Source organism: Fulvia fulva, chromosome 6 (assembly GCF_020509005.1).
Source record: "Fulvia fulva chromosome 6, complete sequence".
In the NCBI taxonomy this organism is placed as follows: domain Eukaryota; kingdom Fungi; phylum Ascomycota; class Dothideomycetes; order Mycosphaerellales; family Mycosphaerellaceae; genus Fulvia; species Fulvia fulva.
Window position 1 is genome coordinate 2,286,314 of NC_063017.1, and position 17,637 is coordinate 2,303,950.

Consider the following 17,637-nt stretch of genomic DNA (forward strand, 5'->3'; position numbering starts at 1 on the left):
ATATGCACCTACAGCGCGGCTGTAGCTTCCTGTGCAATGCGGGTGCGGCCTCCAGTCTGCCTTCCTTTTGTTCTGAAGAGGAATAACTCCAATACGACTTTGTCGAGGGTGAAACACCGAGTTGCTAACCCGGGCTCATAACCTGTTAAACAGGTACGAGTTGCGCAGCAGTGGAAGACGGCGGATCACACCAAAGACGAAGAAGGACCCAATGGGATAGCGTGTATCTACATACAGTATCGCCGGTGTTGGTGTAGGTAGATGCTAGGTGTCCGGATGTTTGCCAGCCTATAGGGGCTGGCAAACCCTAGTCACGTGATCTATCACATGACACACCCACACCTACATGCTTGTCCTGCGGCCTGTATGTTCTCAACAGTAATCTCTATAACGGGTTTTATACTAATCTACTCTAACTAGCCTACGAACTAGTCCCTAGTCAAGTTTAGCTACCGCCTACCCTAATCGAAGTAGAGGACGATAATAGTAATAAGAGCGCGTAATAGGTCTTAGACGAGGTACTAGACGTTAAGAGCTCGCTACCGCTAGGCCTAGTACCTCGTAGTAGGAGGAAAGAGCGAAGATATAAATACCTAGTATAATAGGTAGGTTATAGTAAGCCTACTTAGGAGCCCGCTAAGGAGTTAATAGATACTACCGCCGCCTCTATATAGACTTCTACTATAAATATCCTACAAAGGATAGGCTAGCCGGCTTTACGCCGCTACTAGGGTAGATTCCTAATAAGGATATACCCGAAGATATAGTAAACGCTTCGTTAATAACTACGACTAACCTAGTAACTATAGGAGGGCTACGCGAATTAATTATATACCGGACTAACGAAGGAGACGGATAAGATAGAAGATATAGAGGACGATATAGAAAATAATTTCGTATTCGTAGCGGTAATAATACGAGCTTAAGGGACTAAGTACGATTTGAGAGGGGGGGTAGTATTACGGCCCTAGGCCTAGTAAATAGACAGCTAGTACGTGGGTTACGTGACCGCGCGTACTAGCGTAATACCTCGGCTTATATATAGCCTCGGCGTACCTCGCGCTCCTCTTTCCTACGTACCTAGCTACTCTATATCAATACGACTATAAACCGCTATACAATTAAATAAAGTTAAGCGGACGATAATAGTATATTTATATAATAGGACTAGAGGCTACTATTAAAGTCTCGTTCTAGGGCTAATCTTAGAGGAGAGAAGAGTCGAGTTACGTAGTAGTATTCTTTAGAGAGGCTAAGACGGGCTAAGAGTAAAGTATAATAATTAGAGTAGAGGTCGTATTCTAATTAGTAAGATAGTAATATAAGTTAAACGCCTCGAATATAGATAGATAGATAGATTTGTCATTCCCCTGTTCTAGGACCCTATCCGGCCTATATAGGTATATATCTATTATTATATATAAAGGGAAACCCGAATAGGTGAAAACCCTTCCCGCCCCCGACTACTCCTTATCTAGATTAGCTTTCCCCCTAAACGTGCGTAGTCTATGTCACTACCCCGTTAGCCCCCGCTCCTAGCCGGTCTTCTCGCGCTACGTCGTACCCTCTCTTCCTATACTACTCCTACTAGGCGGTACTGTTCTAGCTAGCCCTTCTCTAGTATCTAGTTCGTAATACGTCGTAGGTCCTTAGCGTTGTTTAGAAGTGCCCTAATCGTCCGGTTCCTCGCCTTTACTATCTACTCCCCCCTTCCTAGCGACTACCTCGGATAGACGAGGAGTACGTACCGTACGTTCTAGGAGCGATAGCCGTAGGGGTAGCTAGTATTCGTGTATCCTAGAACCTTCCTCTATAATAGGTACCCCTAGAGGCCGGTGTGTTTGCTTCGTAGTTAGGTTACTATACTACTCTATACCCTCGTAAGGCGGTAGTAGATAAGCTTCGGGGGGTGCTTGACCGCGGATTTCGTAGCTAACTATTCCTTAGGTTGTCCCGCTAGCTAAGGGCGTCTACTATACCCTACACCCTAGTTGTTCTACCTCTCTTTCTATAGTTACTCTATAAACGACTTCTTACCTTCCTACCGTATTACTAGCTATTCGTCCCTTACCCGGTAGTTCGGCTCGTTTCTAGGTCGAATGCCCTTATACGCTAGTACTAATTCGCGGGCCCTTACGACTATACTAGCGATGACCTTCTATACTAGGTACTATACCGACTTGCCTAAGTAGGAGGTCCGTAGTCCCTAGATATATAGGTCGATCGGTAGTATAGCGGTCTCGTACTTACGTATCCTTATTAGCGTCGACTTATATACCCCGGTGACCTTCCTTAGGTATTAGTTTTAGATCTTCGCTAGCGGCGCGGCGAGTCCCTTCGATAGGTAGGCCCTCTCGCCTAAGGACTATACTTGGCTACTATAGGTAAGGACTAGCCGTATAATAGCCGTATATAGGAGTCGTAACTACCGGAAGTCCGCGCCCTATATAGACGTAGTAAGCCTCTAGTATAATACTATATTCTGTTTAGCTTTCCGTAATATTGCCTATACGTACTTCCTCTACCGTAGCGCCGGGTCTACCTATAGTCCGAGGATCCTAAGCTGATCTACCGGGTTAGTCGTATGCCCCTATATCTAGATAGAAGCTTATATATTATAGAATCGTAGCCGGCGCGTAAAGTGTATTAGATTATACTTTTCTAGGGCAAACCGAGCCCCGTGCCTCCTAGCCTAGTCCTCGTAGATCTTATGCTTCTCTTCTAGTAGCCTATAGTTCTCCTTAGTCGAGGAAGACTACGCTAGGATGTTCGTGTCGTCTACGAAGCCGCTCGTAGCGGTGTTCTAAGATTCTAGGGCTAGGAGTAGCGTCGCTATAAAGAAGAGGAACAGAATAGGTACTAGCGTTAAGCCTTACGGGATTCTAGTGTAGACTACTTAAAATAGGCTTCTATACTAGCCGACTAGAATCGACGTACTACGGTTTTAGAGGTAGGACCGTACGAAGTTAATAAGCTACTTAGGGAGTCCTTTCGACCTTAGGATATAGAGTAGCCGCGGGTATAATACGTAGTCGAAGGCTCCTAATATGTCTAGGCTAAGTAAGGAAGCCACCTTGTCCCTATTCTTATACTAGATAGCCTTTACCTAAGAGGTGATAAGTTCTATCGCGGATAGTATCGATCGCTATAGGTGCGCACCTATCTAGGTGTCCGGGAGTAGGGAGTATTCCTCTACCGCCTCGGAGAGTCTCGTTATAACTAGCTTTTTAAGCGCCTTCCTAAGAGTATTAAGGAGCGTAATCGGGCGGTACGACTTTACCTACGTATAGTCTTCCTTTTACGGCTTACGTAGGACTACTATCGTCGATTGTTTAAATACTATCGGGTAGTATCCGGTCTATAGGTAGGCGTTAAAGATCGCTACGACTACTAGGGCTAGTTGATCTCTATACTTCTTTAGTAGCTCGTTTAGGATCCTATCCGGCCCCGGGGCTTACTTCGCCGGTAACTTCCTAAGTATAGCGGTAACTTCTCCCTCGGACACCTCCTATCGGACCGCGATACTAGGGGCTAGGGGAGTAGAGCTATTTATGTCGCTTAGATTAGCCTCGACTAGGGGCGGGAAGAACTTGCTAGCTAGTAGACGCGCCTTGGCCTCGGGGTCGCTAACCGGGCTACTAGGCGATTGTAGCGCTAGGATAGAGAAGGAGGGGCCCTATATAGAGTCCCGTCGGGCCCATTTCGCTAGCTCCTATATCCTCGCTAGCTTGCCGGCGATTTCTTCTACTATAGCCCTCTAGCCGACTGCTTTCTCCCTCCGTATTATAGCTTTCTTCTATTAGTATGCCTCCCTATATACGTTCTAGGCCTCCTCGCTATAGCTGCTCGTCTATACCCGGCGGGCTCTCCTTACTTCTCTTACTACCGTAGTATACTTCGGCGTCTAGTATAGTTTAGACTATATCGTTAGTTAGGCAAGTAGAACGTAAAGTGAGGTCGCTTTTCTTATCTCGTCTATTAACCCCTAGACTGCCTCGTCTATCTCGTCTTTACTAATGTATTGCTACTACGCGATCTAGACTAGCCTCTCGGAGTTATTAAGGTACGCCTAGATATTAGCCTAGTAGGCCTTTCCCTAGTTTAGCTTAGGGGTTCTCGCTAGTATACGTTATATCTATGTCGTAATAGAGGTCCTAACTAGTATATAGTCTAATGACGCCTCGAGTATATGTTCGATCCTATAGTAGGTTACTATATAGTAGTAGCTATCTAAGATCTAGGAGAGGTCGATCGTGCCTTAGAGTCCCCCTCTCTTCTAGGTGCCTAGGTCCTTCGGGGGAATTAAGGGTAATTAGGTTGCTCGCTATCAAGTCGAGTACTTCGTCGGCTATAGGGCGCGGCTATATAAGGCTTTCCTAGGAAGGGTAGTGTACGTTAAAGTCTCCTACTACGATATGGTATCCTTGTCTCTTAAGCGTACTGTCTAGGTGTCTATAGATCTCTAGGTCGCGGCTAGACCTCGAGGCTAGCGGTTAGATATATAGGTTATATATCTAGGTGCTACCTACGTAGAGGGAGGTAATATCGCCCCCGCCTTCTTCGTCTACGTAGTATACTACCTCCTAGTCGGATTCTATTATGTCCTTGCTAATATAGAAGCACGTACGGGGTCTACCGTCGCCTCGTAGGCATGTCGTATAGCCTAGTAACTTATAGGTCGTTAGTCTCTTATAGTACGGGTTAATCTATAGCTCCTAGATTACTAGGACGTAGTAGACGTACGGGTCCGCCTCGTATAGGAAATGGTTCTAGACTATATCCTTGCTATAGTTAACGTTATACTAGATAATACTAAGCGTATCGAGGCTAGTTATCGGTATCGATAATCATTTCCTCTATAGCGTCCTATGTCCTACTACCTTATACGTCCTAGTCTACGCCTATCGGCTATATACTAAAGGGGAGCCGGGCCTAGTTAGATTCCCTCGCCGTAGCTAGTAGGGCACGTGGCCTCCCGTACGCCCTAGGTTACGTATCCTTTATATCGTTCTCGGCCCTAGGGCGCTTATACCCGACCGCCGCTACCTAGTTCCGGTATAGGCTAGCCTTACGGTCGCCGTAGAATCTTAGGGCGACGGTTCTATTAGTGATTGCCTTGTTTTTCGCTAGTTTCCGCTATAGGCATTCCGCGCTATACGATAGGTAGTACCCCGGACAGTTCGCGTACCGTCTCGTAGCCGATATATAGTCCCTAGACATATAGTCTCCTATATAGTTCGAGTAGGCCTACTTGTTTATATACGTGTAGGTTTGGTGTCTATACTATTAGCATTTGAAGTATTAGAGGACACGAAAGAGTAAGGAGTGCTTTTCTACTATCTTAAGGCTATATTGCTAGATTAGGCCTTATTCTATCGCTAGATCCGCCGCTTTCGCGTCTTATAGCTATACTATTAGCGCCGAGGCCTTCTTACCTTCTAGCTATTTCCTATAGAGCCAAGTCGCCTTCTAGATTAGAGAGTTAAGAGTGACCGGGTTGTCCTCTTAGAGAGTACGTAGGTGACCTTAGTTAGGTAGGTCGAACTCCTTAGGTATATCGTAGACTAGGATCGTAAATTACTTCGTTAAGACCTTCGCTAATACCGTAACCTTAGATACCTACTATAGCTATACCTCTAGGTGCCTCCTAGTAGTAGTAGAGCTAGTATAGATCTATAGAGTACCGTTAGACTATTAGTTCACTACGACTACCCCTAGTTAGTTGATTCGTTAGGCGAGCTCCTTGTTCGATAGCTTCGTAACTTTAGCCTAGTCTTCCTTTACTATAATACGGATCGTAACTATATCGTACGTTAGGCGGGGGCCTAGTACCGATACCGCAACCGATGCCTAGCTATAGGGGTGTTAATTCCGGGTGGCCTTGCTAATCGCCTAGGACGTCGTTCTTATTTCTTATTCCCCTCGCTAATACGATAGTATAAGCGCCGTACGTAGCTAAGTAATCATTACCTATAGAGACCGGTATAGGAGCTAATCGTTAGTTCCTATACTTTTTACGTCCTCTATAAGTTACTACTAGTTGTCTTAGGAGAGCTTCGCCTATAGAGCCGTAGGCGCCGTCCGTACCGTAGCCTAGGCTACTATTACCTAGGAGCTGCCTAATATAGCTAGGCACCTCCGCGGCGTTTAGAGCTAAAGAAATAGGGTGAAGAAAACTTTAAGCTGTCTACCCTAATAGTAGGATATAGCCTCGAAGATAGGTACCTTCGGTAGTAGATTAGATTTAAAGACCGCTCGTCTTAATAAGGGCTAATTCCGGATTACCTCGAATATATAAGGGCTTCTTAGCGTTCCTAAATATAAAGAAGACGTTACTATATCTTAGCTCTATAATCGACCGTTCGACTAACCGACCGGTCGTCTAGTCGTCTAGTCGCCTAGCCTTACGTATTCGACTATATAAGCCTAACGTAGTCGTATACGTAATCTATCCGCGTCCGAGGCCAAAGCGATTAGTCCTTGTCTTCCGTTTCCTATATTTCTAGTATATATCCTACGAGACTCTCTCTCTCGTTCTTTAAAAACCGTAATACTATCCCCCTCTTAGCTAAGCTCGTCCCGAGTCTTATCTTCGTAGTATATATCTCTTCTTTCCCGTATTATAAGTAGGGAACCGCTAAGTCGAGAGCGTCGAGAACGTTAAGCGCTAGGTATCGAGTCCGAGGGTCGCGAAACACTATCTCTATATACTAGTTATTAGAGGGCGCGAGTTCCCGAGGGGAAGGGTCGCCTACGATACGTAGTAGATATCTAATTTAGGTATTACTCGGAGTACGTTCGGAAAGGTATAAAATATAACGTAACTATTACTTAGACTAAATAGGAGAGGTTAGGGTATTAACGTCGAAAGCTTAAGCGGGAGCTTGACGATACTAAAGAGAAGGTGACTAAGGCGATGTCGAAGGTATATCGTCTTCGAAAACAATTACGCGTTACTAAGGAGCGCGAGGAGAAGGCGATCGCGAAGGACTTCGAGGATTTACGGAAACTTCTACTTAAAGGTATAGAAGCGTTATCTACTCCTTCGTCGTATCTTCTCGTTCCTAAGGGTACTCCGGAAGAATTAGGAGCGGTCTTCTCAATACCGATCTCTTTGTAGGAGGAGTTATCGTTAATTCCTAACGATACTCTCTAGGCCTATCTGACTCTAGAGGAGGCCGTCGCGTTATACCTCGGATCCGGGTCCCTCTAGTTCCTAGGTATGTTTTTTCTTTTCTTCTAGTATATTCCTAGATCTTCTATTAATAGCTATATAGGTTTTCTTCTAGTTCCTCGGTATTTTCTAATTTATTATATCCTTTCTATTCAATAAGGTATCGCTGACCTTTCTTTTATAGGATTTCTTCGACTTCGAATTCGCCTTCCTCCTCTAGTTAGAAGTAGAGGTTTCTTAGTATAGCATCTTAGGGTTAGCTAGTTCTAATCTTAATACGTAGAATACTAGGTAGATTTTTACGTCCTTTAGTAATCGTAGTCAATAGTTGACTAGTCCTCGTAGTTCTTTAACGAGAAATAGTCCGACTTTTATATAATCTAGTTTTTTAGTCTTTCTTCTCGTTCTTAGATTCTTAGTAAGAAGATAGACCTTATCCCCTTTCTTAAGCTAAGGTACTATTTGTCGTTTCGCTCGTAAAAGCGTATGCTATTACTATGTCTTTATAATTATACCCTATACGGATTCGTAGAGTTATCTTAAGTCCGCTACTACTATATTAGCTCTATCTACTTAAGGATGCTCTCCTCTATTACTAAATAATGTTAGGTGCTTCTCGAAGTTAGTAAAGAATAGTATCTCGCCCGTTATTTCTAATTTGTGATTATTAAGGGCTAGTTATACTAACTTATAGGTAGGAGTGATACCTAATTGTCTTACGTATAGTTTACGTAGTATCGGAGGTATTGTTCTAGGGTTTAGTTTGCTCTTTCCGTCTGTCCGTCGGTTTACGGGTAGTATACTATTAATAGCTTATGTTATATACTAATCTCCGCGATAAGGGTCTTCTAGTAGTTCGATATAAATAGCTTGTCCCTAGCTATTATAAAGACCTTAGGGAATCCGTAGTATTGTACTAGGTTATTAAGTACTAAGTATCCGAGTTGCTCTACCGTATACATTTCGCTAGTAGGTATAAAGTGTACATATTTTGTTAGGCGGTCGACTATAACTAGTATTATATCGTATAGTGTTCCTATCGCCTTATCCGTTAAGGTAGGGAGCTTCGTAATAAAGTCTATCGTAACCTCGTCCTATAGTTATGTCGGTAGCGTCCTAAACTATATTTGTCCGTACTTCTCGTGTCTAGCGGCCTTATTCTATTAGTAGTATATATATCTCTTAATATATTATAGCACTTTCTGTCCTATCTATAGAAATAAGAAACTTCGCTATATAATCTCGAGAGTCTTTATAGTTCTAGGATGTCTATATTCTAGGTTATTATAATGTTATCAAATATATTCTTTTTCTCGTTCTCGTAGTACTTAGTACATCCCTTATATAAGTAGGAATTGCTCTTCTATATCCTAAAGGACACGTACTATATTCTTGAACTCTTTTATATTAGCGCTTAGGCTTCTATCTAGATTAGCCTCAAGTACTTGTTATTATACTAGTTCCTTTCCTTCTATATAGTCGCTTCTTCGGCTTAGTACGTCGGCCCTACTATTGTCTTTTCCTACGGTATAGCGGATTTCAAACTTGTACTATCCAAGTAGTTTCGACTAGCGGGCCTGTCTTCGGGTTAGTACCTTTGTCGTAGTGAAGTAAGTAAGATTCCTATAATTAGAAAGAATCGTTAGCGTAGGTACTCCTTCCGCGTATACTCTCTAGTACTATATATATATATATTGTTTACTGTGCTATTATAGAGCCTATTGGCCTATATAGCTATACTACCTACTTTTAGTTATAAAGGGGAAACTCGTATTATAGAGTAAAAACCCCCTCTCCTCTCCTATACGTTCTTAACCTTACCTTCTTTCGTATTTTCCTTATTAAGGGTATACTAGTATTATAGGCCTGCCCTAATAACCACCCTGTCTACACCCCCTTGACCTCCCGCCTCTTCTCTATCTACTCCTCCGTCTCGCTAGCTAGCGCGAACTGTTTAAGAAAGCCCTACTATAGTACCTACTATACTATCCGTTTTACGTCTCGCTTATCTATTACGATTAACTAGTAGTCGCGTCTTACTACCTTAGCTCTCTACTAGCCTCGTTCTCCTACCTATTACGGGCACCGTAGTATTATGTGCTCCGGGTTCTATAACGGGTATTTATACTAGTATACTAGGCTATATACGTCCGGGACTTTCCTTCTATATAGGTAGGCCCTTAACCCGATATGTTCGGACCTAATCTATATCGCGATACTTACTTCGGCCCTTGTTAGGTCACGGTAGAGTAGGTAGTTGTGTCTCTAGAAGGGGCGTAAGGCTAGGGGTCCTCGATTTGGTAGGGGATTCTCTTTCTATTCCTATTCCTAAAGGTAGCCCGCTACCTACTCTACGAGGCTTTACGTCTTTACCTTATTACCCTTTTTCCTCCGTACCTTTTCCTCCTCCTCCTTCCTCTCTAGCCACTCCTAGGTTCGCTTAACGACTTCAAACGTACGTAGGTCGTCTTACTTTTAGCTTTAACGTACCCTAAGGCTAGGTAGTCGGTCGTACCTCCTAGCGATCTTCTCCGTAGAGTCCCGAATAGCTTATTATACTAGATAATCCGCCGTCTTCCTAGCGTATTAGATCCTCATTCCCTTAATATAATGTTTAATTAGGGGGGACCCTATCTCTACCTCCGCTACTCTCGTTAGCGTCGTCTTATAGGCTCCTAGTATCCGTCTAAGGTTCGCGGCCTACGTCCGGTTTAGGGGTCCCTCTATCCGCTTCGGGATCGGTTTACTTACTCCTCCTATCCCCTATATCTAGGCCCCGTAGAGTATTACTAGTTTTACGATCGTCTTGTATATAATCCTTATCTTACTAAACGTAGCTCCCTATATTAACGTTATAGACCTAATCCTAGTACTATCGATAGACGCCCTATATATTATATATAAGAGACTTATTATTAGTTATATATAAGGAGGGGAAAAATGGCGACGACGACGGTAGTAGACGACCGAGAGTAAGGGGGAGACGAGTAGAGGACGCTCTATAAGAAGGCGGAAGAGATAGTAGCGGTAGAAGAAGGGAGATTTCCGGAGAGAGTACTAAAAGGAGTAATAAGCGAACTACTCGGGGGACTAAAGGCGCTTAAACGACAAACAAGCACTACGATCAATATAGTAATCGAGGTAGTAACACGAAACGTAAGAAATAACCCTTAAAGAGACCCGAGACAGACCTAGGGCCTAACAACCTAGGTAATAATTACGAGCTAACCTACCCTCCCCCCTATAGTATAGTACTACGAGTCTATATTACGGACTAGAAAGAGAAGGAAGAGATAGGAAAGATAACCGGGAGGGAGATAGTCGAGAAGATCGGAGTAAAGGGAATAGTAGGGGCAAGGGTAGACAATAAAGGGGTCAAGCTGTTTATAGTATACGTATAGGATAAGAAGGCCTTCGAAATCAATAAGGAGTAGATATTAAAGATCGGGAGCATAGCGAAAGTCTCCTATTAACAGTATATAGTAATTACGTATAGGGTCCTACGAACCTTTAATATATAAAGGGATATACTAAACCTCTAGAGGTAAAACTAGGTAATAGTACTAGGACTATAGATCATAAAGACAGCGTAGGTTAAGAAGAAGATAGAGGAGGGCAAGAGGGCCTCCTCGCTAATCTTATAGGTTGTAATACTAGAGCAAGCGAACAAGGTCTTAGACTAAGAGTTGTACTAGGACTTTAAGAGGCTAGATGTAGAAATCTATTAGAGTAGCTATAGAATCCTTTAATGTTTTAACTATTAACAGTACGGACATATTGCCCTAAAGTATAGCAAAGCTATACTAGTCTACTCCTACTATACTAGTGATCACGCGACCTAAGAGTACTAAAAACGGAAGGAGGATATAAGATACGTAGTATAGGAGAAAATACCCGGTATAGTCAAACTAATGCCTAGTTAGACTATTAGCCTAGTAGAGAGCGCGGGAAGTAAGGGTAATAACACTAACTAGGTTCCTAGTAGGTAAACAGAAACAACTAGAGAGAACTACCTACCCGAATAAGAGACCCCGGCTATAAGAGGAGCTATAAATAGTGCTAGTAATAGGGAGACTAACGTTCTTATATAAGGTAGCGCAGAGCAATAGATAAATAAGAATCAACCAAATGATAGGGAGCTAACCCTAAAGGGAAGAATAGGAGGAGGGACGGGAACACTAATAGTAAGACTAATAGTAAGACTAAACGGACCTATACACAAACATGTCCTAATGCCTTATACTAGTAGACTATCAATCATTCAGTATAATGTGAACAGAAGTAAAGACAAGGTCTAAAGGAGCTTTCTATAAGCCTTAGACCCGGAGGAACACTATATTATAGTAATATAGGAACTATAGATCAACCTACACTCTAGGATTCTATTAACTATACGAGACCCGAGATACTACGTAGTAATAAACAGAACCGAGGGAGTCCTACGAACATATATCTATGTCAGTAAGAAGGTACTAGTAGAGGACTAGTAGGCCTAGCCGAGAACCGATAGGGATATTACTATAGTACAGCTTAAAACAACTTAAGGCTAGGTCCTAATCTATAGCGTACACAACCTACCTCTAGAGTCTAGAAGCAGCACATAACTATACACGCTAGGAAGGCTCCCGGAAGTAATAGACTAACAAAACTACAACATTGTAACAGGAGATTTCAACCTCTACTACCTAAAGTAGGGATCGGACTTTACCCTAGCATACTACTTCTTAGTAGGGAGGCTTATTAGTCAGATAGAAACAGCCTAAATGGACTTAATCACGCCAAAGGGAACAGGAACTTAGGCTAGAAACAATAGTTCTAGCACGCTAGACCTATACTTTATGTCCTACGCCTTAATAAGACGGGTAGAAAGCTATATAGTCAATGACTAACTAGAGTCCTTATTAGACCACTATCTAATCCAAATCGATATCTAACTTATAGTTAAGGAGGAGAGGGAACCTAAGAGGAAGCTCTACTAGAAGTAGGCCGAGTAGACACTAGTATAGTAGCGGCTAGAAGGCGAACTAGAATAGGTGAATATTAACGACATATATATAACGGAGGGGATCGACTAAGTAGTAGAGCAGCTAATACAAGCTATATAACGGGTAGCCTAGGCCTATATACCTAAGAAGAGATGGTCGCTATACTAGAAGCTATACTAGACACTAGAGTACATAGCTAAAGTTAAGGAGGTAAGGAGAGCAAGAAGGAGATAGGAGTAACGACGTACCTAAGCAAACTAGGAAGTATATAACAACGCGTATAAAGCAAAGAAGGCACAGATTAGAAGAGACAAGACGTAGGAGTAGAGGTTAACTATAGGGATAATTATAGAACACCCGGAACAAATCTAGAGACTAGTAGAATAGGCTAGGAAACTAGACGAGGAACGAAACTCCCCGCCCTAGTTTCCCTTAATATAGGACTAAGACGGGGAAACGCAAACCACTCCGATAGGGAAAGCGAAAGTATTCGTAGACTACTTCTTCGGGACTTAGGTAGAGGTAGACCTAAGTAACATCCTAGGAACACACATTCCTCCGCTAAGGGAGGCTAACTAGTAAGTGTCTACTATAGAGATCGGAAACATTATTAAGAAACTAAAGGGCAATAAAGCCCTAGGCCTAGACAAGATCCCTAACTATTACCTAAAAGCTAGTAGTAGCCTTATTACTCTAGTGCTTACGCTAATCTTCACCTAGTATATAAAGTAGGGGTATTGCCTAAAGGCCTTTAGGTAATTACTAACTTACGTCCTAAGGAAACCCTCAAAGGAAGACTATACTAAGTTGAAGTTATATAGACTAATTGCGTTACTAAATATACTAGGGAAGCTCCTAGAGAAGGTCGTAGCTATAAGGCTTACCGGAATAGTAGAAGAACATAACCTCCTCCCGGTAACGTAAATAGGGGGGAGACAAAAGAGATCTACCCTTATAGTAGTCGAACTGATTATAGAGCAAATCAGACATATCTAGTACTATAGCAATAATAAGGTAGCCTTACTACTTTTACTAGATATATTAGGGGCTTTCGACAACGTGTCCTACGTAAGGCTCCTATATATCCTTAGAATAAAAAGCATCCTAGCCTAGATAGTACACTTTATATAGTCATTCCTTAAGGACAGAACAACCTAGATCCTCCTAGGGTCCTTTAAAGCCCCGTAGACCCTAATTATAAACACGGGTATCCTATAGGGCTCTATACTCTCCCCAATTCTGTTTCTCCTCTTTATAGCCGACCTGACCCTACTCCTAGAAATAGTAACTACCTTAGTATCGGGGTTCGTAGATAACATAAGTATCCTAGCGTAGTCGGGGTCTATAGAGGAAAACTACGTACTCCTAGAGGAGAGACATAGATAATACGAAAAGTAGGTAAGAGAGTATAGGGCAAAATTCGTACCGGACAAGTACTAACTTATCTATTTTAGTAAGGTAAAGACAAAACGCAACTTAGTAGTACTAGTAAAAATCTAGGGGTTCGAGACCTATCCTATAAGGGAACTTATAGTCCTTAGGATATAGCTAGACCCGAAACTTAGCTAGGGACTATAAGTAAAGAAGGCGTAAGCGAGAGCGGATACTAATAGACAATTAATCGAGAGACTTACTACGTCAACCTAGGGGGCGACCTTTACAAAGGCCTAGACTATATATAAGGCTATTGTTAAGCCCGTAATGCTATATAGAGTAGCAATTTAGGTAGCGGAAAAACACATCCCGAAGAGAATTGAGGACCCCCTTAATAGAGCGTAGGTAGCTTGCCTAAAGAGAGTACTAGGGGCATATAAGTCAACCCCTTATAGGACAATGGAAATGGGATCAGGTACAGCCCCTATTAGGGAGTACCTCTAGGGTATAAGGTGTTAATACGTAGAGAAGACATCAGTATACCTAGCCTAGAGAACTATCTAAGTAGCTACTTAAAGGATAAGAACCTAGTAGGAGAGGAGGAGAAGACCTAACCGGCTATACATAATCCTCTAGAAGGAAGTAGACCTAAAAATATCACAGGAAATCCTAGTAGCCCTTGAACAGAGAGAAACTCTAAGGGAGCAAGCTAATATAGGGGACAAAGGGAAAAAGAAGTAAAGCTAAGTAGAAAGGATCGTAGGTCACCTATAGGAAACGCGTTAGAACTAAAAACCGGTAAGGCCAGGAGCCCTACTAGCGGCTAGGACCTTCGGGAGGTATAACTACCTTATCTATAAAGACCTAAAGAGGGCGGAAGCAAGTATAGCTATCTAGATTCGCTCTAAGCACATTAGGCTAAGAGTATACTTATACTAAAGAAGAGTCCTAGGATACGATTCTAAACGTTACCCCTATAGCTACCTATCCTAAAACCCGGAGCATATAGTACTAAACTGTACTAAGTAGGTAAAAGGGAGAAGCTAGTAGAGGGCGAAGGCAAGAGACAGGTAATACTAGGCCATTATCTAGAATAGACAAGATATAAGGAGAGTGATAAGATAGATCCTTAACGAGGACTACCTAGAGCAATTCTCCCTAGTAGTAGAAACGGAAAGGTAGATAGAGAGGAGGGAGAGAGAGAGAAGAGCCGGGGAAACAGAAGGGAGAAAGGGAATCGAGAGGAGGACATTACTAGGGTTACGGGGAAGGTAGTTATAGGGTAATAACTATAATACTAGCATACCCTAAAGGAAGGAGAACGAAAGGACAAGACAGGAAAGAACGAGGAGGGCAAAGACGAGGAGGTTTTTATCCGTTAATCGGGTTTCCTACCTATATAAATAGACCTAAATAGCGAGAGACCTATATAGGCTATAGGGCACTAAAGTAGGCGAATAAATAATCTATCTATCTATATTAACGTTGTGAGTCTAGTTACTATAGCCTCGTTAACCTAGGCTCTGTTCTAGGCTTTCCTAATCTAGAGGTTCTAGCTAAGCTTAGGGTCTAGCTAGATTCCTAGGACCCGTAATTCGGGAGAGGGCTTCGTTACGTAACCCTAGATAGTTACCGTTACTTATATATTATAGTAGGTTCTTACCTTACTAAAGTAGATAAGCTAGTACTTTTCCGGGGCGAAACGGGCGCCGTGTCGACGTGCCTATTCCTCGTATACCTCATATCTTTCTATAAGTAGCCGGTAGTTTTCTTCGGTCGTCGTTAACTAGGCTAGGATGTTCGTATCGTCGACGAACCCCGAGGCCGACGTTTATAGTAAGGTAAGTAGTAGGATTAGGTCCGCTATAAAGATTAAGAAGAGGATCGGTAATAGTATTAAGCCCTAGGGGATCCCGTATTCTATATATATAAGGTTGCCCTCCTTACGCTTCCTAAGGACAATCTACGTTATTCTCTCCTTAAGTAAGGAGTTTACGAAACTTATTACCTACCGCGGAATTCCTTTTTGCCGTAGGATATAGAGGAGTCGCTCGTAGGAGACGTTATCGAATGCTCCTAAGATATCAAGAGACAATAGTAATGTAACCCTATTCCGTCTATAGTACTAGAGAGTATAAATCTGTTCGGTAATAAGCCCTATAGCCGTTAGGGTAGATCGTTTACTCCTACTACCTATCTATATCTCTAGGAGTAGGTTGTTATCCTCGACGAGCTATATAATTCTTCTTACTACGACCTTCTCTAGTATCTTTCTAATTATATTTAGGAGTACGATCGGCCTATAGGACTTTAGCTTTATATAGTCTTCCTTCTATAGCTTCTTAAGGACGACTATAAGGGACCGCCTAAATGGCCGTAGGTAGTACCCCTTACGTAGGCAAGCCGTAAATAGTTCGGCGAGGTATAGGGCGACTTCTTCTTTATATTCTTTAAGGAGGAGGTTTGGGATTCCGTCGGGTCCCGGGGCCTTACGGCCCTTTAGCATTCCTATAATCTCATTTATCTCCTCCTCGCCTACTGTCTAGTATATATCGAGTAGCTCCGGGTAGATCGTTCCCTCTATATCTATTAGGTCGGTCGTTAACTATATCGTAAAGAAGTAGTCGGCGAACGCCTTCGCCTTTCCTTCCGGCGTTATCTATATTATGCCTATCGTATCCTAGATTAGGGGGAAGTGTAGTGTCCTATCCCCGTCTCCGGCCCTTACCTACTTTATAAGCCGCTATATCTACTCCGGGTTCTCTATTATAAGACCTATAGTTACCCTCTAGTCTTATCGCTTGTCTCGTCGTATTTAGGCCTTCCTTACCTAGTTTGCTTCCTAGTACTCGTCCTACGCTTCTTAGCTTTGCTCCTTCGTCTATTTTTGCCTTGCCCTCCTTACGTCCTTAACTTTAGCTAAGTACTCTAGGGTCTAGAAGGGCTTCTAGTACTTCGAGGGCCTTAGTTCTAGTATATATTGCTCGGCCGCCTACTATATCGTCATTATTATCTATTCTACCGTACTATTAAGCTCGGCTTCCGTCTCCCCGATACTAGTATTATTTAGGTACTGTTTAAGTAGATTCCGGATCTCCTCCTAGGGAGCTTTTTTCTAGTTAAGGCGCTTTTTACCCCGAAGCTCCTCTTCTATCCCCGTCGCTATCGTTATCTAGATAGGGATGTGGTCTAACCCTACCTCTAGGGTAAGGTTAGGTCTATACTCTACTAGCCTTATTACTACGTCCCTCGATAGAAAGTATAGGTCGATAGTACTCGCGCTTATTCTTACCTTCTACGTCTCTATACCCTTTAGGGTTACGAGCTCTATATCCCTACTTTCCGTGATCTCTAGGAGCTTACTACCTAGATATACGTAAGGGGGGGGGGTAAATTCTAGCCCCTACGTTAGGTAGTAGAGGTTAAAGTTACCTAGGAGGATATAGTTTATATTCCCTTAGTCGAGTACCTAGTTAAGTCGTACTAGCGTACCGAGGTCTCTACTCGTTCTTCCCTTAGGAGGAGGGTTTTAGACGTTATATATCTAGATAGGTCCTTAACTCGTAGTGATTTAGATAGTCGTAATGTCTCCTTAACTCCCTTCTAGGTACGAGATTACCTTCTAGGCGTCCGTACGTAATACTTTACTAACGTATATATATATCCTTAGGGTATAGCCTATGCCTCCCTCGATAGCTATATAGTACCGTAGGTCGGTATAGGTAGCAGGTCTTCGAGTGTATAGGTTTAGCTATAGCTCTTATATCGCTACGATATAATACTTTTAGCCGTCGAGTTCCTAGAGGAAGTAGAGTTAAACCTTGTCCTTACTTTTGTTAACGTTATACTATATAATAGTGAGGTTGGCTTGTGTTAGTATTACGGACTAGCTAGGATTATTCTATTAGGGTGCTCGTTAGCTATATAGCTCCTTCGTTTATCGCGCTATCCTATAAGGTTAGTTAGCGTTCGGTCGTTAGAGGGTACCCGAAGATTCGTATCTATCTAGCTTTATTTGCCGCCCTCTACAGCCCCCTTAGGCGTCCCGGCGGTAAATAAGTACTCTACTATATATTTTATATTACTTCGTCTATCCTTTTCCTC

The 17,637-nt window shown here is 42.6% G+C and overlaps 1 protein-coding gene across 1 annotated transcript; it reads left to right on the forward strand.

The window, feature by feature from the left end:
• Positions 1-6,916: 6,916 nt before the first annotated feature.
• Positions 6,917-7,120, forward strand: CLAFUR5_20227 (uncharacterized protein; the record flags this gene model as incomplete). The annotated part of the gene is made up of 2 exons (XM_059463063.1): positions 6,917-6,925; positions 6,971-7,120. 2 exons carry the CDS (start codon positions 6,917-6,919, stop codon positions 7,118-7,120), a joined length of 159 nt encoding a protein of 52 aa, XP_059319031.1.
• Between the last annotated feature and the right edge of the window lie 10,517 nt (positions 7,121-17,637).